The sequence below is a fragment of the Salmo trutta genome, chromosome 20, assembly GCF_901001165.1.
Source record: "Salmo trutta chromosome 20, fSalTru1.1, whole genome shotgun sequence".
NCBI lineage: Eukaryota > Metazoa > Chordata > Actinopteri > Salmoniformes > Salmonidae > Salmo > Salmo trutta.
This window is the reverse complement of record NC_042976.1, coordinates 54,961,094-54,979,538: the sequence shown is the minus strand read 5'-3', so window position 1 is coordinate 54,979,538 and position 18,445 is coordinate 54,961,094. Positions and strand designations below refer to the sequence as shown.

Here is an 18,445-nt window from a genome sequence, read left to right as displayed (position 1 = left end):
AAGGTGGAGGGGTGGCGATGTATGTGAAATCCACTTTTGTAGCATCATGTGCTCTTAATATCACTATACCCCAGAAATGTGAAATCCTGGTTTTAGATGTGACCATGAGCGAAAACGTGCATGTATTTGTTGCTGGAGTGTACAGTGTAGGCCTCCTGCTGCTTTAGTTGATGCGATTAGTATCATAGCTGAGCATTTAAAACGTTTTCTATCATCTGAACTGGTGGTCTTAGGTGCAAGCCAGTCCAGGTTAAAGTCACCTATCTCAGATAACTTTAAGGACATTTGTCTTGATCTTAATCTAACCCAGCTAATCACAAAACCCATTCGGTTAAATGTGAAAATTCTAGATTGATCCTCATTATCAGATTTAATTCTCACAAATAACCCCCATTAGTATATGTATTTTGATCATTGTCTCATAGCCTGCATTAGAGATCCTAGACAGCATAATTCTGATATTCGTATTAGGAAGATACATTTTAAAAACTTTTCTCCCCAAGCGTTTATGCATGACTTGCTCTTTTCTGAACTTTCCTCCATCAAGTGTATACCTGACACTGAATTAGCCCTTGAGCATTTATCTATTTTTATATCACTGGCAGATAAACACGCTCTTTAAAAATGCTATAGACTAAAACGTTGTTTTTCTACAGCACTTTCAGATATATTTAGAACAAGAAATCATGCCTGGGCCAAAGCTATACTAACTGATGCTGTTGACGACTTGCAGCTTTTCAGGCAACTGAGAAATAAATGCACTTCCTTAGTTAAAAAGGCTAAATCAAACTACTTAAGTTCTATCGCTGACTCTGCTGAAGCGTGGAAATTCCTCTCCTTCCCTACCAAAGGAAGTTATACTGAACTCTGACATCATTATTTAAAAAAAATAGTTGTCTCTGGGTCAATTTAGGAGAAAGGCTAGGTATTTTTATATTCACACATTTTTGTTTGTGTATATAATATTTGCTATTTTATTTAATTTTGTTTTAAATTGTGTATCATTGTATTTTCAGTTTTGTTCCCAGGTCACATTTGCAAATGAGACCTATGTCTAAGTGTGTTTTTCCCTGGTTAAATAAAAGTTGATATTGCAAACTATTTGAATGATTTTTTTAAATTGGCAATATTAGGAAACTTAGGCATATCATCAAGTTATCCAAGATGGCGTAGCAGTCAGACGTCTTTGTCCTGTCGTGTCCCTTGTATATACCTTTTTACATCCTTTTCTTCGCATATCTTTTTAAAATATTTTCCTAAACCTCAACTTCTAAATACTCTCCTACAACCCGCCTCACCCAATGTGGCGAGGATCTGTTTTTTTTATTTTTCTAAAGTTTTTCTATTTACTTCGGATCTGGAATCCCTCAACTGAAGCTAGCCAGCTAACTACCTACCAGCTTTCAGTCATCAAACCATTGCTAGCGGTCATCAGCTAACCTTTAGCTCGGAAAGCTCTCGCCAGTTCGAACAACGTGACTCAAACCAGAGTATAACGGACCTATTATTATTTTATATATTTTTTTTTCCCCCAGATTCCTACCGCAAACTCTGAACATTTTCATCTGGGTCTTCGCAACTAGCTAACCGCAATCCCGGGTGACTACTCCTGGCTAGCGTTTCCTTCCCGGAGCAAGCACCAATTAGCCTGAAGCTAGCTCGGCCAGGGCTCCTGTGCTACCACCGAAGCCCATTCCTGGGCTACAATATCCGGACCCCTTCTACTGCCGGTACGGGGCACGGAACCCCGCCAATCATCTACGACTGGAATACCGACATAATCTTCCCGAGGATTCCAACAGGCCCATCAGGCGCGACGTCCGCTGAAGGCCCATTCTGCTAACCGGCCTGCTAGCTATTTAGAGCTACTTGGAACCCTACTAATTCCACGACTGGTCTATTGACGTCACCGCACGAAGAGGCAAAAACAGACTTACCCCCATCGCGACGTCCCCCAAAGGCTAACTTGCTAGCCCCGGTCTGCTGACTGCTAGCTTGCCTGCCCCGGTCTGCTAACTGCTAGCCCCGGTCTGCCTACTGCTTGCTTGCTAACCCGGTCTGCTAACTGCTAGATTGCCAGCCCCGGTCTGCTAATTGCTAGCTTGTTTAGCCCCGGCCTACTAACTGTTAGCTTGTTAGCATCGGCCTGCTAACTGTCTGAATCGCCGTGTCCCCAGTCAGCCCAACCAATCACTTGACCCATATGTTCACTTGGCTATGCATGCCTCTCTAATATCAATATGCCTCGTCCATTACTGTCCTGGTTAGTGATTACTGTCTTATTTCACTGTAGAGCCTCTAGCCCTGCTCAATATGCCTTAACCAACCATGTTGTTCCACCTTCTACATATGCGATGACATCACCTGGTTTAAACATCTCTAGAGACTATATCTCTGTCATCATTACTCAATGCCTAGGTTTACCTCCAATGTACTCACATCCTACCTTACCTTTGTCTGTACACTATGCCTTGAATCTATGCTATCGTGCCCAGAAACCTGCTCCTTTTACTCTCTGTTCCAAACGTGCTAGACGGCCAGTTTGTATAGCCTTTAGCCGTACCCTTATCCTACTTCTCCTCTGTTCCTCTGGTGATGTGGAGGTTAATCCAGGTCCTGCAGTGCCTAGCTCCACTCCCACTCCCCAGGTGCTCTCATTTGTTCACTTCTGTAACCGTAAAAGCCTTGGTTTCATGCATGTTAACATCAGAATCCTCCTCGCTAAGTTTGTTTTATTCAGTGCTTTAGCACACTCTGCCAACCCGGATGTCTTAGCCGTGTCTGAATCCTGGCTTAGGAAAACCACCATAAACCCTGCAATCTCCATCGCTAACTATAACATTTTCCGCCAAGATAGAACTGCCAAAGGGGGAGGTGTTGCAATCTACTGCAAAGATAGCCTGCAGAGTTCTGTATTACTAAGTCTGTACCCAAACAATTTGAGCTTCTACTTCTAAAAATTCACCTTTCCAGAAACAAGTCTCTCCCTTTTGCCGCTTGCTATAGACCTCCCTCTGCCCCCAGCTGTGCCCTCGATACCATATGTGAATTGATTGCCCCCCATCTATCTTCTGAGCTCGTGCTACTAGGTGACCTAAACTGGGACATGCTTAACACCCCGGCCATCCTACAATCTAAGCTTGATGCCCTCAATCGCACACAAATTATCAATGAACCTACCAGGTACAACCCCAAATCCGTAAACATGGGCACCCTCATAGATGCCATCCTAACTAACTCGCTCTCCAAATACACTTCTGCTGTTTTCAATCAAGATCTCAGCGATCACTGCCTTATAAATATTCACTTACCTTTGATGATCTTCATCAGAATATACTCCCAGGAATCCCAGGTCCACAATAAATGTTTGTTTTGTTCGATAAAGTCCATCCTTTATGTCCAAATACCTCCTTGTTCGCGCCTTCAGTTCACAAATCCAGATTCAGGACGCGCATGTCAGACAAAAACTCAAACATTTCCATTACAGTTCGTAGAAACATGTCAAACGATGTATAGAATCAATCTTTACTATGTTTTTATCGTAAATCTGCAATAAAGTTTCAAACGGAGAAATCCTTTTGTCTTCAGAAATACAATGGAACTGAGCTACCTCTCACGTGAGCGTGCATGCCTGAGGCTCATGCCCTGCTGGCAGTGTTCTGACTCCAGTAGCTCTTATTCATCCCCACTTTACAGTAGAAGCCTCAAACAAGGTTCTAAAGACTGTTGACATCTAGTGGAAGCCTTGGGAATTGCAAAATGACCCCACAGACACTGTAGTTTGGATAGGGAATTAATTGAAGTCCTACAGACCACTTCCTGTTTGGATTTCTTCTCAGGTTTGTGCCTGCCATATGAGTTCTGTTATACTCACAGACATCATTCAAATAGTTTTAGAAACTTCAGTGGTTTCTATCCAAATCTACTTAAAGTAGTTAGTTTCTGGGAGTGAGTAGCAGGCAGTTTACTCTGGGCACGTCAGTCATCCAAGCTTCTCAATACTGCCACCATCCATAAGAATTTAAACGCAGGTAAAAGTAAATGCATGCTATTCAATCGATCACTTCCCGCACCTGCTCGCCCGTCCAGCATCACTACTCTGGACGGCTCTGACTTAGAATACGTGGACAACTACAAATACCTGGGTGTCTGGTTAGACTGTAAACTCTCCTTCCAGACTCACACTAAGCATCTCCAATCCAAAATTAAATCTAGAATCGGCTTCCTATATCACAACAAAGCATCCTTCACTCATGCTGCCAAACACACCCTCGTAAAACTGACCATCCTACCGATCCTCGACTTCGGTGATGTCATCTATAAATTAGCCTCCAACACTCTACTCAACAAACTGGATGCAGTCTATTACAGTGCCATCCGTTTTGTCACCAAAGCCCCATACACTACCCACCATTGCGACCTGTACGCTCTCGTTGGTTGGCCCTCGCTTCATACTCGGCGCCAAACCCACTGGCTACAGGTTATCTACAAGTCTCTGCTAGGTAAAGCCCGCCTTATCTCAGCTCACTGGTCACCATAGCAGCACCCACTCGTAACATGCGCTCCAGCAGGTATATCTCACTGGTCACCCCAAAGCCAATTCCTCTTTTGGCTGCCTTTCCTTCCAGTTCTCTGCTGCCAATGACTGGAACGAACTGCAAAAATCTCTGAAGCTGGAGACTCATATCTCCCTCACTAGCTTTAAGCACCAGCTGTCAGAGCAGCTCACAGACTACTGCACCTGTACATAGCCCATCTGTAAACAGCCCATCTATCTACCTACCTCATCCCCATACTGTATTTATTTATTTATCTTGCTCCTTTGCACCCCAGTATCTCTACTTGCACATTCATCTTCTGCACATCTACCATTCCAGTGTTTAATTGCTATATTGTAATTACTTTGCCACCATGGCCTATTTATTGCCTTAACTTACCTCATTTGCACTCACTGTATATATTCTTTTTGTTTTCTTTTGTTCTACTGTATTATTGACTATGTTTTGTTTATTCCATGTGTAACTCTGTGTTGTATGTGTCGAATTGCTATGCTTTATCTTGGCCAGGTCGCAGTTGCAAATGAGAACTTGTTCTCAACTAGCCTACCTGGTTAAATAAAGGTGAAATTAAAAATTAAAATCATGCCAGCAACAAACGCTGACACTACACATCCAAGTATATCTGACCAAATTATGAAAGACAAGCATTGCAAATTTGATTTCTGTAAAGTAAGTGTGGAAGTGGTGAAAAAATTGTTTATCAACAATGACAAGCTACCAGGGTCTGACAACTTGAAAGGAAAATTACTAGCGGCTGATATTGGCACTCCTATTTGCCATATCTTCAATTCAAGCCTACTAGAAAGTGTGGGCCTCAGGCCTGGAGGGAAGCAAAAGTTATTATCCTAACTAAGAATAGTAAAGCCCCCTTTACTTGCTCAAATAGCCGACCTATCAACCTGTTACCAACTCTGAGTAAACTAGCCAGTTATAATTGTAATGGTTTAGCAGATTATAAAAAAAGATCAGTCTTTACATGGCTAAAAGAAAAGGAATATAACATATACTGTTTACAGGAAACTCACTCTACATCCTTAGATGAAGTTTCATGAAAAAGGAATGGGGTGGTGAAATAATTTTCTCTCATGGACAAAGGAACTCAAAGGGTGTGATGATATTAATTAACAACAATTTCGATCTGAATGTGCAAATAGTCAGGAATGATTCGCAAGGAAGGTGGATCCTTTTGAATATGAAAGTGGACAAAAAGTGATTTTGCTCATTAATCAGGATGATCTATACTTCGAAGGCATTTATACCAATTTATTGAACTTACAGGCAACAAATGATCTAATCATTATGGTAGGAGACTATAACACAGTGTTAAGTACCTCAATGGACCATAAAGGTAATAACTCTACAAACTATCATCACCGTGCCTTTTAAGGAAATCACAAATATTATGGACACATTAGAAATAGTGTATATTTGGAGACTAAAAAACCCTGACCTAGTGAGATATACATGGAGACTTAATCAAGCTTGTCGTCTTGACTACTTTCTTGTCTCTTTCTTGCATCAAAGGTTAAAAAAGTTAATCTAATTGGCATTCACATAACTATTTTATATATTTTCCACGTGGACAGGGATATTGGAAATTTAGTTTACTGGAGGACAACTTAGTTAAAAATAAGACAATAATTTATAACTGAATTTTTCCAGTATAATATTGGTTCAGCAAATCCCCTTATTGTTTGGGATAACACTAACAAGGGACATCCATGAACTAATAGTACAGGTAGATAGCAATAAAAACGATTATACAGAGATACAAAATAAGTTCGAGGAAAAACAAAAAACTTGAACTTATTTAAGAAAGACCTAATGTAATCCATTACAAAAATAAAGCAAACTGGATGGAGTATGGAGAAAAATGCACCAAATTCTTCCTGAATCTCCAATACAGGAACGCTTACAAAAAGAATTTGCAGAAACTCGTTACTGAAGACGGAGTCATCTATTATTCTCCGAATTATATTTTAAAAGAGGAAGCTAATTATTTTAGGCAGATGATCTTTTCCATCTCATTCCCTCCCACTGAATGAAGATTATGGTAGATTATTATTTCCAAATAATATAAAAAATGGAAAACTAACAAATGTACAGAAAGGTCAGTGTGAAGGCCAAATTATAGAGGAATAACCTTTTGAGGCTATTAAAATCCTTTCAGTCTGGAAAAACCCCAGGGCTTGATGGCATACCGGTAGAGGTATATCAAGTATTTTTTTATATACTAAAAGCTCCATTGTTAGATTTGTTTTAACTACTCCTATAGAAATGGTAGTCTCAGGTACTCAGCAGGGTGGTCTGATTTCTCTATTATTAAAACAAGACCCAGATGGCAAATATAAAGATCCAGACCATCTAAAAAACTAGAGGCCCCTTACTGTTGTAATGTTGTGATACAAAAAGACTAGCGAAATGCATAGCACTCAGAATTAAAAGGGTTTTATCAGGTATTGTCCATCCTCATCAGACAGGTGTTTTACATGGAGGATACATTGGAGATAATATAAGACAACTACTAGAAATAATAGATCATCATGAAACGTATAAGAAGCCAGGAATGGTATTTATAGCGGATTTTGAAAAGGCATTTGATAAAGTAAGGCCGGATTTTATTTATAAATGCCTGGATTTTTTCAATTTCGGTAATTCTCTTATAAAATGGGTAAAAATAATGTATAGCAACCCCAGGTGTAAAATAGTAAATAACGGCTACTTCTCAGTGTCAAGAGGAGTTAAACAAGGGTATCCGCTATCACCATATCTATTATGGCCATCTTTTTGCTAGCTATTAAAATCCGATCCAATAACAACATTAGAGGATTAGAAATCCAAGGCGTAAAAACATATGCCGATGACTCAAGTTTGATATTAAGCCCGCAAGCTAGATCCCTGCAATGTCTCATTGAAGATCTAGATAACTTTTCTGTACTCTCTGGACTAAAATATGACGTATTGGATCTTTAAAAAATATAATTTTTCCATTACTCTGCAGTTGACCTATAAATTGGGCTAATGGTGAAGTAGACATACTTGGTTTTTATATCATAAAATATATAAATAAGCTCTCCACAATGAATTTCAATAGAATAAATAATAAAAAATAAAATAGACAAGATCCTGCAACCATGGAGAGGTAAATACCTGTCTATTTATGGAAAAAATTGCCCTGATTAACTCCTTTGTCATATCTGTTTACTCCTGATGATTCGTTTTCCAAATCATGTGAAAAAATATTTTGCTTTATCTGGGCCGCTAAACCAGACAAAATAAAATGTGCCTATCTATATAATGAATATGAATTGGATGGGTTGAGATTATTAAATATGAAAGCACTAAACCTCTCTCTAAAAGCTTCACTAATTCAAAAGTTTTATTTGAACCCTAAATGGTTCTCCAGTAGATTACTACGAAAAGCTCATCCATTGTTTAAAAATTGCCTTTGTGCAGATTGCCATGTCTCATTTTCGATTAATTGTAAATTATAATTTTTTCAAAGTATCTATCTTTTTCAAACAAGCATTGCAGAGCTGGCTACAATTTCAATTTCACCCCCCCTGAAAAGATAGAACAAATATTACAAGTATTATGGCTGAACTCAAATGTGCTGGTTGATAAAATACCTGTATTTATGGGAAAGATGTTTGAAAGGTGTATTTTGTTCTTAAATGATATTATAAATTGGAATCGTAGAGTTATGTCCTTCATGGAGTTATCAGAATTGTACGGGAAGGTCTGCTCAAACCAAGATTACAGCATTACCCCAAAAATGGAGGAGGGCAGGTGGCAGCGGGAGGAGGTAGGGAACTCGTCTGTCTGCCCAATATAAAGGATCAAAACTGGCAGATGAATAAAAATAGCATAAATAGGAAAGTATTCCAGTTTCATTCGAGGACCAGGATGTTGACAACTGTGCCATACAGATTGCAAAATAGTTGGGAAGAGATTTTTGATGTACCGATTCCATGGTACAGGGTGTATGAGTTGATATATAAAACAACGCAAGATTCAAGACTTTGTGCTTTTCAGCTAAAATTATTATATAGAATTCTTGCCACCAACAAAATGTTGAATATTTGGGTCATAAAGTCATCGATATGTGTTGCGTAGAAACCCGAAGTGGGTGGCCAGCAGAGATGGATGGGCTGAGGGTTGGGATGTGGAATTGGAGACAAGTGGGACTGGAGTTGCTGTATGGGGGAGAGAATGACGGTCAAAGATTTTTTTAAAAATACGTCAAAATAAAACAGTCAGTTTGACACGGAGGGGCAGTGTTTTTACAACTAATGCCAGTTTGCCTGAGGCTGATGCTGTGCAGGTGTTTGTACACATACATATACACACACTCTCATTAAAATAAACGCATACAAGAACACACACACACAGACATGCAATAGTGCCAGACATGCACACAAACATATACAGTTGGCATTGATGTTATGATTTTAGTTGTCCATGATATCCTTTGTTTTACATTTATAATTTAAAAACATTTTTTTTGCATTGCTTGCTGTTTTCTTCTGTCTTTTCCTTTTTTCTCTTTAGTTCATTCTCTTGGTTGATGGTGCATTGGGGGGTTCTTGGGGGTGGGGAAAGGAATTCACTTTTTTTTTTCTTGGGGGGGTCTAGAATGTTTGAGGGACCGCTATAGGGGAATGTTGGGGGGGATCTTGGAGGGTTCGGGTTCATGTTTTTTGTCCTGGTGGGAGATCTGTCAACATGCCCTTGAGCTGGGCATTGACCCTGGATGCTTCTGTGTGTCGCTCTGAATGGGAATCTGTTGGATGACTGGTATGATGTAGTTGTTGAGCAGCTTCACTGCAAGTATATTGTATGTTTTGGATATTCAATAAATGTAAAACAAATTCACTTTTGGAAAAAAAAATTGTCCAGATACAATGCTATTTTACAGTAAACACATTGACAAGACTTTCAGCACGCTTATAGGTAAGGACATTCAACAAGCAAGGCACTTACACAAATGACTGATGGTTGGCTGCGAGAAATTGATGATATGGAGATTGTGGGGGCTGTTTTATTAGACTTCAGTGCGACTTTTGACATTATCTATCATAGTCTGTTGCTGGAAAAATGTGTGTGTTATGGCTTTACACCCCCTGCTATATTGTGGATAGAGTTACCTGTCTAACGTAACACAGAGGGTGTTCTTTATTGGAAGCATCTCCAACAAAATCCAGGTAGAATCAGGAATTTCCCAGGGCAGCTGACTAGGCCCCTTGCTTTTTTCAATCTTTACTAACAACATGCCACTGACCTTGAGAATTGCCAGTGTGTCTTTGTATGTGGATGACTCAACACTATACACGTCAGCTACCACAGCAACTGAAATGACTGCAACACTTAACAAAGAGCTGCAGTTAGTTTCAGAATGGGTGGCAAGGAATAAGTTAGTCCTAAATATTTATAAAACTAAAAGCATTGTATTTGGGACAAATCATTCCCTAAACCTCAGCTAAATATTGTAATGAATGTGGTAATTGAGCAAGTTGAGAAGATTAACTGCTTGGAGTAACCCTGGATTGTAAACTAATGTTCAAAACATATTGATAGAACAGTACCTAGGATGGGGAGAAGTCTCTCCATAATAAAGCGCTGCACTGGTTTCTTAACAGCACTATCAACAAGGCAGGTCCTAGTTTTGTCGCACCTAGACTACTTTTCAGTAGTGTGGTCAGGTGCCACAAAGAGGGACTTGGGAAAATTGCAACTTCCAAACAACACTGTTTAACTCAAGAAGATCTAAACGCATATCCCCATGAAACTGACTGAGATCAAATGGTTGGCATGGAGATGATGCATGAATGTTTCACTGGTGAAACTTGAGTTATCACTCACGATTGTCAGTGAGAAATGTGAAGGGAGAGTGACCACAAACGTTTGTGCATAAAGTAGGTCTGCACAATTGTCATGTGCAATATCCATATCACAAGAGGCTACACATTTTTTTTTATACGCCATGAATGTAACATTCAAATGTAATAAGGGTCCCCTGTGAAACTCTGACCAACACTTTGATTCCTACCCTGTCATAACAACTTCTACAGTATCTGGCTTTTTCAGTCGTTGTCATGCCAAACACCAATCATAGAATCAGAATACACATTTTATTTATATGATTCCAACAGAGAAAGTGTTTTGATCGAAATCACAAGTAAAATTGCATTTGGAATATTTGGTAAAAAAATTGCAGTCATATTATTTGCCCATATTGTACAGCGTAAGGTAAAGAAACTCTCGTGCAGTACGTTATTCAGATCTTCAGCTCTGGGGAAAAGTGATCCAAGGTGGCGGGACAGGGTGGTTACCTATGGATTTGCAGCCTTGGCCTTGTTTGTATTCCTTTCCAATGTGCTACACATTCAAACTCTCTAATGGCTGGGTTGCTTTTGTGAGTTGTGACAAATGCAGTCCTAAAAATGTTGTATAAATTCAAATATTGATACTTGTGTGTGCTTGTGCGCACAGGGCTGCCTGTTGTACCGGGATATGAGTAACAACCACAGTACGTCGGCCATCAAGATCGACCCAGAGACTCTGGAGCATGACGGAACCATCACTATGCCAGGTACATGATAACACACAGTAACATATCCTTCCCAATAGTGTGTGTTATAATAAACAATGCATGGTATTTTTCCATGTGCCTGTTTGTAAGCTAGTGAGTTTTTATTTTTGTAATCACCCGTTTACTTTCTGTTGTCTTAAACCGATAAATGTGGTATTTTTTAGATTAACTTGGACACATATAATAATTTATATTTAATACTCATAAACTTCTGGGCGCTTTTAAACCGCCCGCCTGGTGATTGACAATAGACCAAACCTTTTAGCCAGCCATATCATTAATATACTCTACACTAAGGCTTGTAACTACAATGTTTGCAATATTCATAATATTTCGATATAATCATAACTAATGGATTCCGCATCCAGAAATTAATCCTGATTAAACTAGGAAAGGATTGAAACAGAACAAAATGGCCACAGGACAAAGATGGCTACATAGCTTTATCGATTCAATGTGCAGACACTTACGCACCTCAGGATATTGAGAACTAAATCTCTGTCTAGCTAGCCCTGTTTTTTGTTTTGCAGTATGCTATGTTAATATTCATTTAAAAAATATAAATAAAATGTACCATATCATGGACTGACACACTTGCATTTAATAGAGAATAATGTTATATTAACTTAAACAGAGGCCAATGCACAATGTTTCGGCTGAATTCCTTTGTCAAAAGCATGAAAAATTAATCTCCCTATTCTTTGAACTCTGTCCTTTTCACAGGTCTACAGGCAGACGGCCAGAGCGTAGTCTTCACTGACGGAGAGTACATCAACCAAATTGCTGCCTGCAAAGATGTGAGTCTCCATTCACACGCACACACATACTCACATTAATCTGCTGCAATGGCGCTAAAATTATTATTTTAATTTGGATTTTTCTTGAGAGAGAGGAGTGGATGGGTACAGACTGAAGTCCTGTGCCTAATATAGGGGAGAGATTGCTATTATACTATAATATAGAGCGTGTCATTCCCGCCGGACCTGCAGAACCCGATGCACGGTCTGCATTTTTCATGCTGCTGGCGGGAACGGGCGGTCAGACAGTCTACTTCGGGATAAAAACGTTTTTTAATTCCTCAGATTATTTGTAATCTTTTTGTATTGTATGGATTATCTATTATATTAAAGGCAGCTCTTTGTCGCCTTATTCAAACACACTAATAGGTGTGTTTGAAATTCTTACTGCTTCAAGTTCAGTAGCTTACCACTTGTCTCTTTTGTTGGGCGCGCAAGATCAAGTGCTCCATATGTGTGGTCTATAATTAATTAGCATGTAGGCTATAGTATGCATGGGCAGAGAAGCACAAGGCAGTTGTCTTTTCAAGGAAATGAACTTCCTTAATATGATAGTATACACTGTGTGCACAATTATTAGGCAAGTGAGTATTCTGATCTTATCATTGTTTCTATTCACATTTTCAAACTCCAAACCATATAAACTTGAATGCTTGTTGGATTTAATCATTTTCAGGTGATATGTATTTGTGTAATGAGGGAGGGTGTGGCGAAAGTGAATAACACCTTATTTCAAGGTGTGCATAATTATTAGGCAGCCTCATTACCTCAGGTAAAATGGGCCAAAAAAGAGATTTAACTGACACTGAAAAGCCAAAAATGTAAAATGCCTTTCAGACGGATGCGACACTCTTTAAATGGCTAAACTATTGAGTCGTGACCACCGGACAATCAAACGTTTTGTTGCGAATTTTCAACTGGGGCACAAAAAACACATGGGGAAGAAAATGCGCAAATTAACTGCAAAAGACTTGAGAAGAATTAAACGTCAAACTACCAGGAACCCATTATCCTCCAGTACCACCGTATTCCAGAACTGCAACCTACCTGGAGTGTTCAAAAGTACAAGGTGTCAAGTGCTCAGAGACATGGCCAAGGTCAAGAAGACTGAAACAAGACCACCACTGAATAAGATTCACAAGTTGAAGCGTCAAGATTGGGCAAAGAAATACCTGAAGACAGATTTTTTTATGTTTTATGGACAGATCAAATGAAAGTGACCCATGATGGACCAAATAGATGGGCCTGTGGCTGGATCAGTAATGGACACAGGGCACCACTTTGAGTCAGGTGCCAGCAAGGTGAAGGAGGGGCACTGGTATGGGCTGCTATCATTGAGGATGAGGTAGTTGGACCTTTTCGGGTTGAAGATGGACTGAAACTCAACTCCCAAACCTACTGCCCGTTTCTGGAAGATTTATTTCATCAAACAGTGGTACAGGAAGATGTCCTCAGCATTCTAGAAGACCATGATCTTTATGCAGGACAATGCTCCATCACATGCATCCAAGTACTCCACTACTTGGCTAGCCAGCAAGGGCCTCAAAGATGCCTGAATAACGACCTGGCCCCCTTCCTCACCTGACTTAAATCCTATTGAGAACTTGTGGGCCCTTCTCAAACGTGAGATTTACAGTGAGGAAAGACAATACACCTCTTTGAACAGCATTTGGGAGGCTGTGGTTGCTGCTTCAGCGAAAATTGATCGTGAACAGATCAAGAAACTGACAGACTCTATGGATGGAAGGCTCATGGCAGTTCTTGAAAATAAGGGTGGCTATATTGGTCACTGAATATTTTTTAAAGGCCAAAACTTTTATATAATTGTAATTTTGTGTTACTTATCTGTCACACTTACTCTAAAAATTGAGAATCAACAAGTGAGTTGAGAGAAATTATTTTTGTAATTTAGTTGCCTAATAATTGTGCACACTTATATTTCCCTGAGAAAGACAAAACTCACTTTTCCTTTGTTAAACATTCAGGTTTGAGGTTCAATAACATTTTGGATTGACTGAGAGCTTTGTGTTTGTTCAACAATAAAATTAATCCCGAGGAATACAATTGTGTAAGTTACCTGTCGTGCTAATGTTTAGGCAGAGGTATGTATAGTTTGGTCTTGTCTTCATCAGGGCACCTTGCTGTCTCGGTGCACAGTTCCTCTGTAGTAACATCTCCATAGGTATCTAGTCCTCAATGGCCTAAGTGTAGCATCCACCTAGGTGATGCCTTGGCAGCTGAGGTGGCAAAGCACACCACACATCAGCCATGGTCCGGAAAAGTCCCTACTACGAGCGTTATCAGCCATCCCATCTCCGCACACAGTCCTTATCCTTCTTAATCTATGGATTTCACATGACTTGGCAGGGGTGCACCCATTTTGTTTTTGTTTTGTGGGCGGACTTGAAGGGCGTAGGCCCACCCACTTGGCAGCCAGGCCCACCACACTTGGCAGCCAGGCCCAGCCAATCAGAATGAGTTTTTCCCCACAAAGTGGCTTTATTACAGACATAAATGCTCCTCAGCTCAAATGATCTCGCAGGGGTAAGAAGCTGGATGTGGAGGTCCTGGGCTGGCGTGGTTACGTGGTCTGCGGTTGTGAGGCCGGTCATTCTCTAAAATGACATTGGAGGCAGCTTATGGTAGAGAAATTATCATTTCATTCTGTGGCAACAGCTCTGGTGGACATTCCTGCAGTCAGCATGCCAATTGCACATTTCCTCAACTTGAGCCATCTGCGGCATTGTCGTGTGACAAAACTGCACATTTCAGTGGACTTTTATTGTCCCCAGCACAAGGTGCACCTGTGTAATGATCATGGGGTTTAATCAGCTTCTGGATATGCCACACCTGTCAGGTGTATGGATTATCTTGGCAAAGGAGAAATGCTAACCAAAAGGGATGCAAACAAATGTATGCACAACATTTTAAGGAAAGGCATATGGAACATTTCTGGGATGTTTTATTTCAACTCATGAAACATGGGACCCAACACTTTACATGTTGTTTATATTTTTGTTCAGTGTAATTCGCTTGACATCCAGTATTGCGTTATTAAACATTACTATTAAGACTACTCCTTTTATAGTACCTCATTCTGTGCTTTGGTAACTTCCTGTTCTATTGACGGACTCTGGCCAGACTGAAGACGATGCAGAGTTTGAAGAAATGCTAAGTATGCGGCATGCTTTTCTCATTTGGAGCCTCGGATGCTAGTTGGCCCTGCGATGCCACTTCGTTGCAGACGGTTCCTATTGAAATTATTTACTTTCGCAGAAACGCAAGACTACAAATTCGGGATGTAAACAGGGCATAACCAAGGCCAGGAAAATAACTAAGTAGGAAAATAGCATTTTAGGTTTGAACAAAAAAAAAAATAATCTAAGTTGACAATAGTTTCTCAAATCATTTTAATTACAACAAACGTGCAATTTTTTGGCCAAAGTTGAATGAATATCCTCCCATTATGAACTTTATTTCAGATAGCATCCCGTTATGAAATGAAGCAACTTGTTTTCGCATTTAGTTGTTGAGCGAGCGAAGAAAGCTGTTTTGGAGAATTGTCATGACAGCTGTCCATAAAAACGTCCCCTCTGATCTTTGCCATTGATGTCGTCTGTGATAGCAAAGCCCATAGAGGGCATCACTGTCTAGTGACAAGTGTGCCATCTAGCTATTCATCTCTATGCTGGGGTCACACTGGCGGCTGAAAAGATTTTGAATGAAAATAAAATAAATTTGTATGAGGCTGTGCAGCAATGTCAATTTCACAGGATGACACATTAGTATAGGCTAAAGGGATTCTCTACTTATAGAAACACATCTATTCCCTACCTTTATTTTCCATTAGTCTACCTTTCCTACCGTAAGGCAATTTCTGACAGCAGATCCTTTGAAAATAATTTCCCCATTCCAGATGATCATGACATTATTAGTCAAATAGCCTTGTCTAGGCCTACTCATAATTGCCTATTCATATAGATTATACATTTTTATAACGCATAGAGGCAGGATTGACATGTCTTGATCATTGTGCTGGCACATGGCCGCAGTGTGTTCGATTTATCAATTGGGACAAATTATTGATTTCATTGGTTGACATTTTTAATTGTATTTTTTTATTTATTTCACCTTTATTTAACCAGGTAGGCAAGTTGAGAAAAAGTTCTCATTTACAATTGCGACCTGGCCAAGATAAAGCAAAGCAGTTCGACAACATACAACAACAGTTACACATGGAGTAAAACAAACATACAGTCAATAATACAGTAGAAAAGTACGTCTATATACAATGTGAGCAAATGGGGTGAGATAAGGGAGGTAAAGGCAAAAAAGGCCATGGTGGCAAAGTAAATATAATATAGCAAGTAAAACACTGTAATGGTAGATTTGTAGTAAAAGAAAGTGCAAAGTAGAAATAAATAATGGGGTGCAAAGGAGCAAAATAAATAAAATAAATACAGTAGGGGAAGAGGTAGTTGTTTGGGCTAAATTATAGATGGGCTATGTACAGGTGCAGTGATCTGTGAGCTGCTCTGATAGCTGGTGCTTAAAGCTAGTGAGGGAGATAAGTGTTTCCAGTTTCAGAGATTTTTGTAGTTCGTTCCAGTCATTGGCAGCAGAGAACTGGAAGGAGAGACGGCCAAAGGAGGAATTGGCTTTGGGGGTGACCAGAGATATTCCTGCTGGAGCGTGTGCTACGGGTGGGTGCTGCTATGGTGACCAGTGAGCGGAGATAAGGGGGGACTTTACCAGGGTCTTGTAGATGACCTGGAGCCAGTGGGTTTGGCGACGATTATGAAGCGAAGGCCAGCCAACGAGAGCGGTGGTGGGTAGTATATGGTGGGTAGTGTATGGGGCTTTGGTGACAAAACGGATGGCACTGTGATAGACTGCATCCAGTTTGTTGAGTAGGGTATTGGAGGCTATTTTGTAAATGACATCGCCGAAGTCGAGGATCGGTAGGATGGTCAGTTTTACGAGGGTATGTTTGGCAGCATGAGTGAAGGATGCTTTGTTGCTAAATAGGAGGCCAATTCTAGATTTAACTTTGGATTGGAGATGTTTGATGTGAGTCTGGAAGGAGAGTTTACAGTCTAACCAGACACCTAGGTATTTGTAGTTGTCCACAAGTCAGAACCGTCCAGAGTAGTAATGCTGGACAGGCGGGCAGGTGCAGGCAGCAAGCGGTTGAAGAGCATGCATTTAGTTTTACTTGTATTTAAGAGCAGTTGGAGGCCACGGAAGGAGAGTTGTGTGGCATTGAAGCTCGTCTGGAGGGTTGTTAACAGTGTCCAAAGAAGGGCCAGAAGTATACAGAATGGTGTCGTCTGCGTAGAGGTGGATCAGAGACTCACCAGCGACATCATTGATGTATACAGAGAGAAGAGTCGGCCCAAGAATTGAACCCTGTGGCACCCCCATAGAGACTGCCAGAGGTCCGGACAACAGGCCCTCCGATTTGACACACTGAACTCTATCAGAGAAGTAGTTGGTGAACCAGGCGATGCAATCATTTGAGAAACCAAGGCTTTTGAGTCTGCCGATGAGGATGTGGTGATTTGACAGAGTCGAAAGCTTTGGCTAGGTCAATGAATACGGCAGCACAGTATTGTTTCTTATCGATGGCGGTTACGATATCGTTTAGGACCTTGAGCGTGGCTGAGGTGCACCCATGACCAGCTCTGAAACCAGATTGCATAGCGGAGAAGGTGGGGTGGGATTCGAAATGGTTGGTAATCTGTTGACTTGGCTTTTGAAGACCTTAGAAAGGCAGAGTAGGATGGATATAGGTCTGTAGCAATTTGGGTCAAGAGTGTCCCCTCCTTTGAAGAGGGGGATGACAGCAGCTGCTTTCCAATCTATGGGAATCTCGGACGACACGAAAGAGAGGTTGAACAGGCTAGTAATAGGGGTTGCAATAATTTCAGCAGATAATTTTAGAAAGAGAGAGTCCAGATTGTCTAGCCCTGCTGATTTGTAGGGGTCCAGATTTTGCAGCTCTTTCAGAACATCAGCTGAATGGATTTGGGAGAAGGAGAAATGGGGAAGGCTTGGGTGAGTAGCTGTGGGGGGTGCAGTGCTGTTGACTGCAGTAGGGGTAGCCAGGTGGAAAGCATGGCCAGCCATAGAAAACTGCTTATTGAAATTCTCAATTATAGTGCGTTTATCGGTGGTGACAGAGTTTCCTGTCCTCAGTGCAGTGGGCAGTTGGGAGGAGGTGTTCTTATTCTCCATGGACTTTACAATTTCCCAGAACTTTTTTGAATTTGTGTTGCAGGAAGCACATTTCTGCTTGACAAAGCTAGCCTTGGCTTTTCTAACTGCCTGTGTATATTGGTTTCTAACTTCCCTGGAAAGTTGCATATCACGGGGGCTGTTCGATGCTAATGCAGAACCCCACTGGGTGTTTTTGTGTTGGTTAAGGGCAGTCAGGTCTGGGGAGAACCAAAGGCTATATCTGTTCCTGGTTCTAAATTTCTTGAATGGAGCATGCT

The 18,445-nt window shown here is 40.6% G+C and overlaps 1 protein-coding gene across 8 annotated transcripts in view; it reads left to right on the top strand.

Moving 5' to 3' along the window:
• The window catches only part of mycbp2 (MYC binding protein 2), a 347,166-nt gene that overhangs the window by 71,252 nt on the left and 257,469 nt on the right, over positions 1-18,445 (top strand). For all 8 annotated transcript variants that reach the window (XM_029703702.1, XM_029703697.1, XM_029703701.1 and 5 more), the window contains 2 exons: positions 11,052-11,151; positions 11,875-11,948. In XM_029703702.1, coding sequence (XP_029559562.1) covers positions 11,052-11,151; positions 11,875-11,948 — 174 coding nt within the window. The remainder of the gene's footprint in view (positions 1-11,051; positions 11,152-11,874; positions 11,949-18,445) is intronic.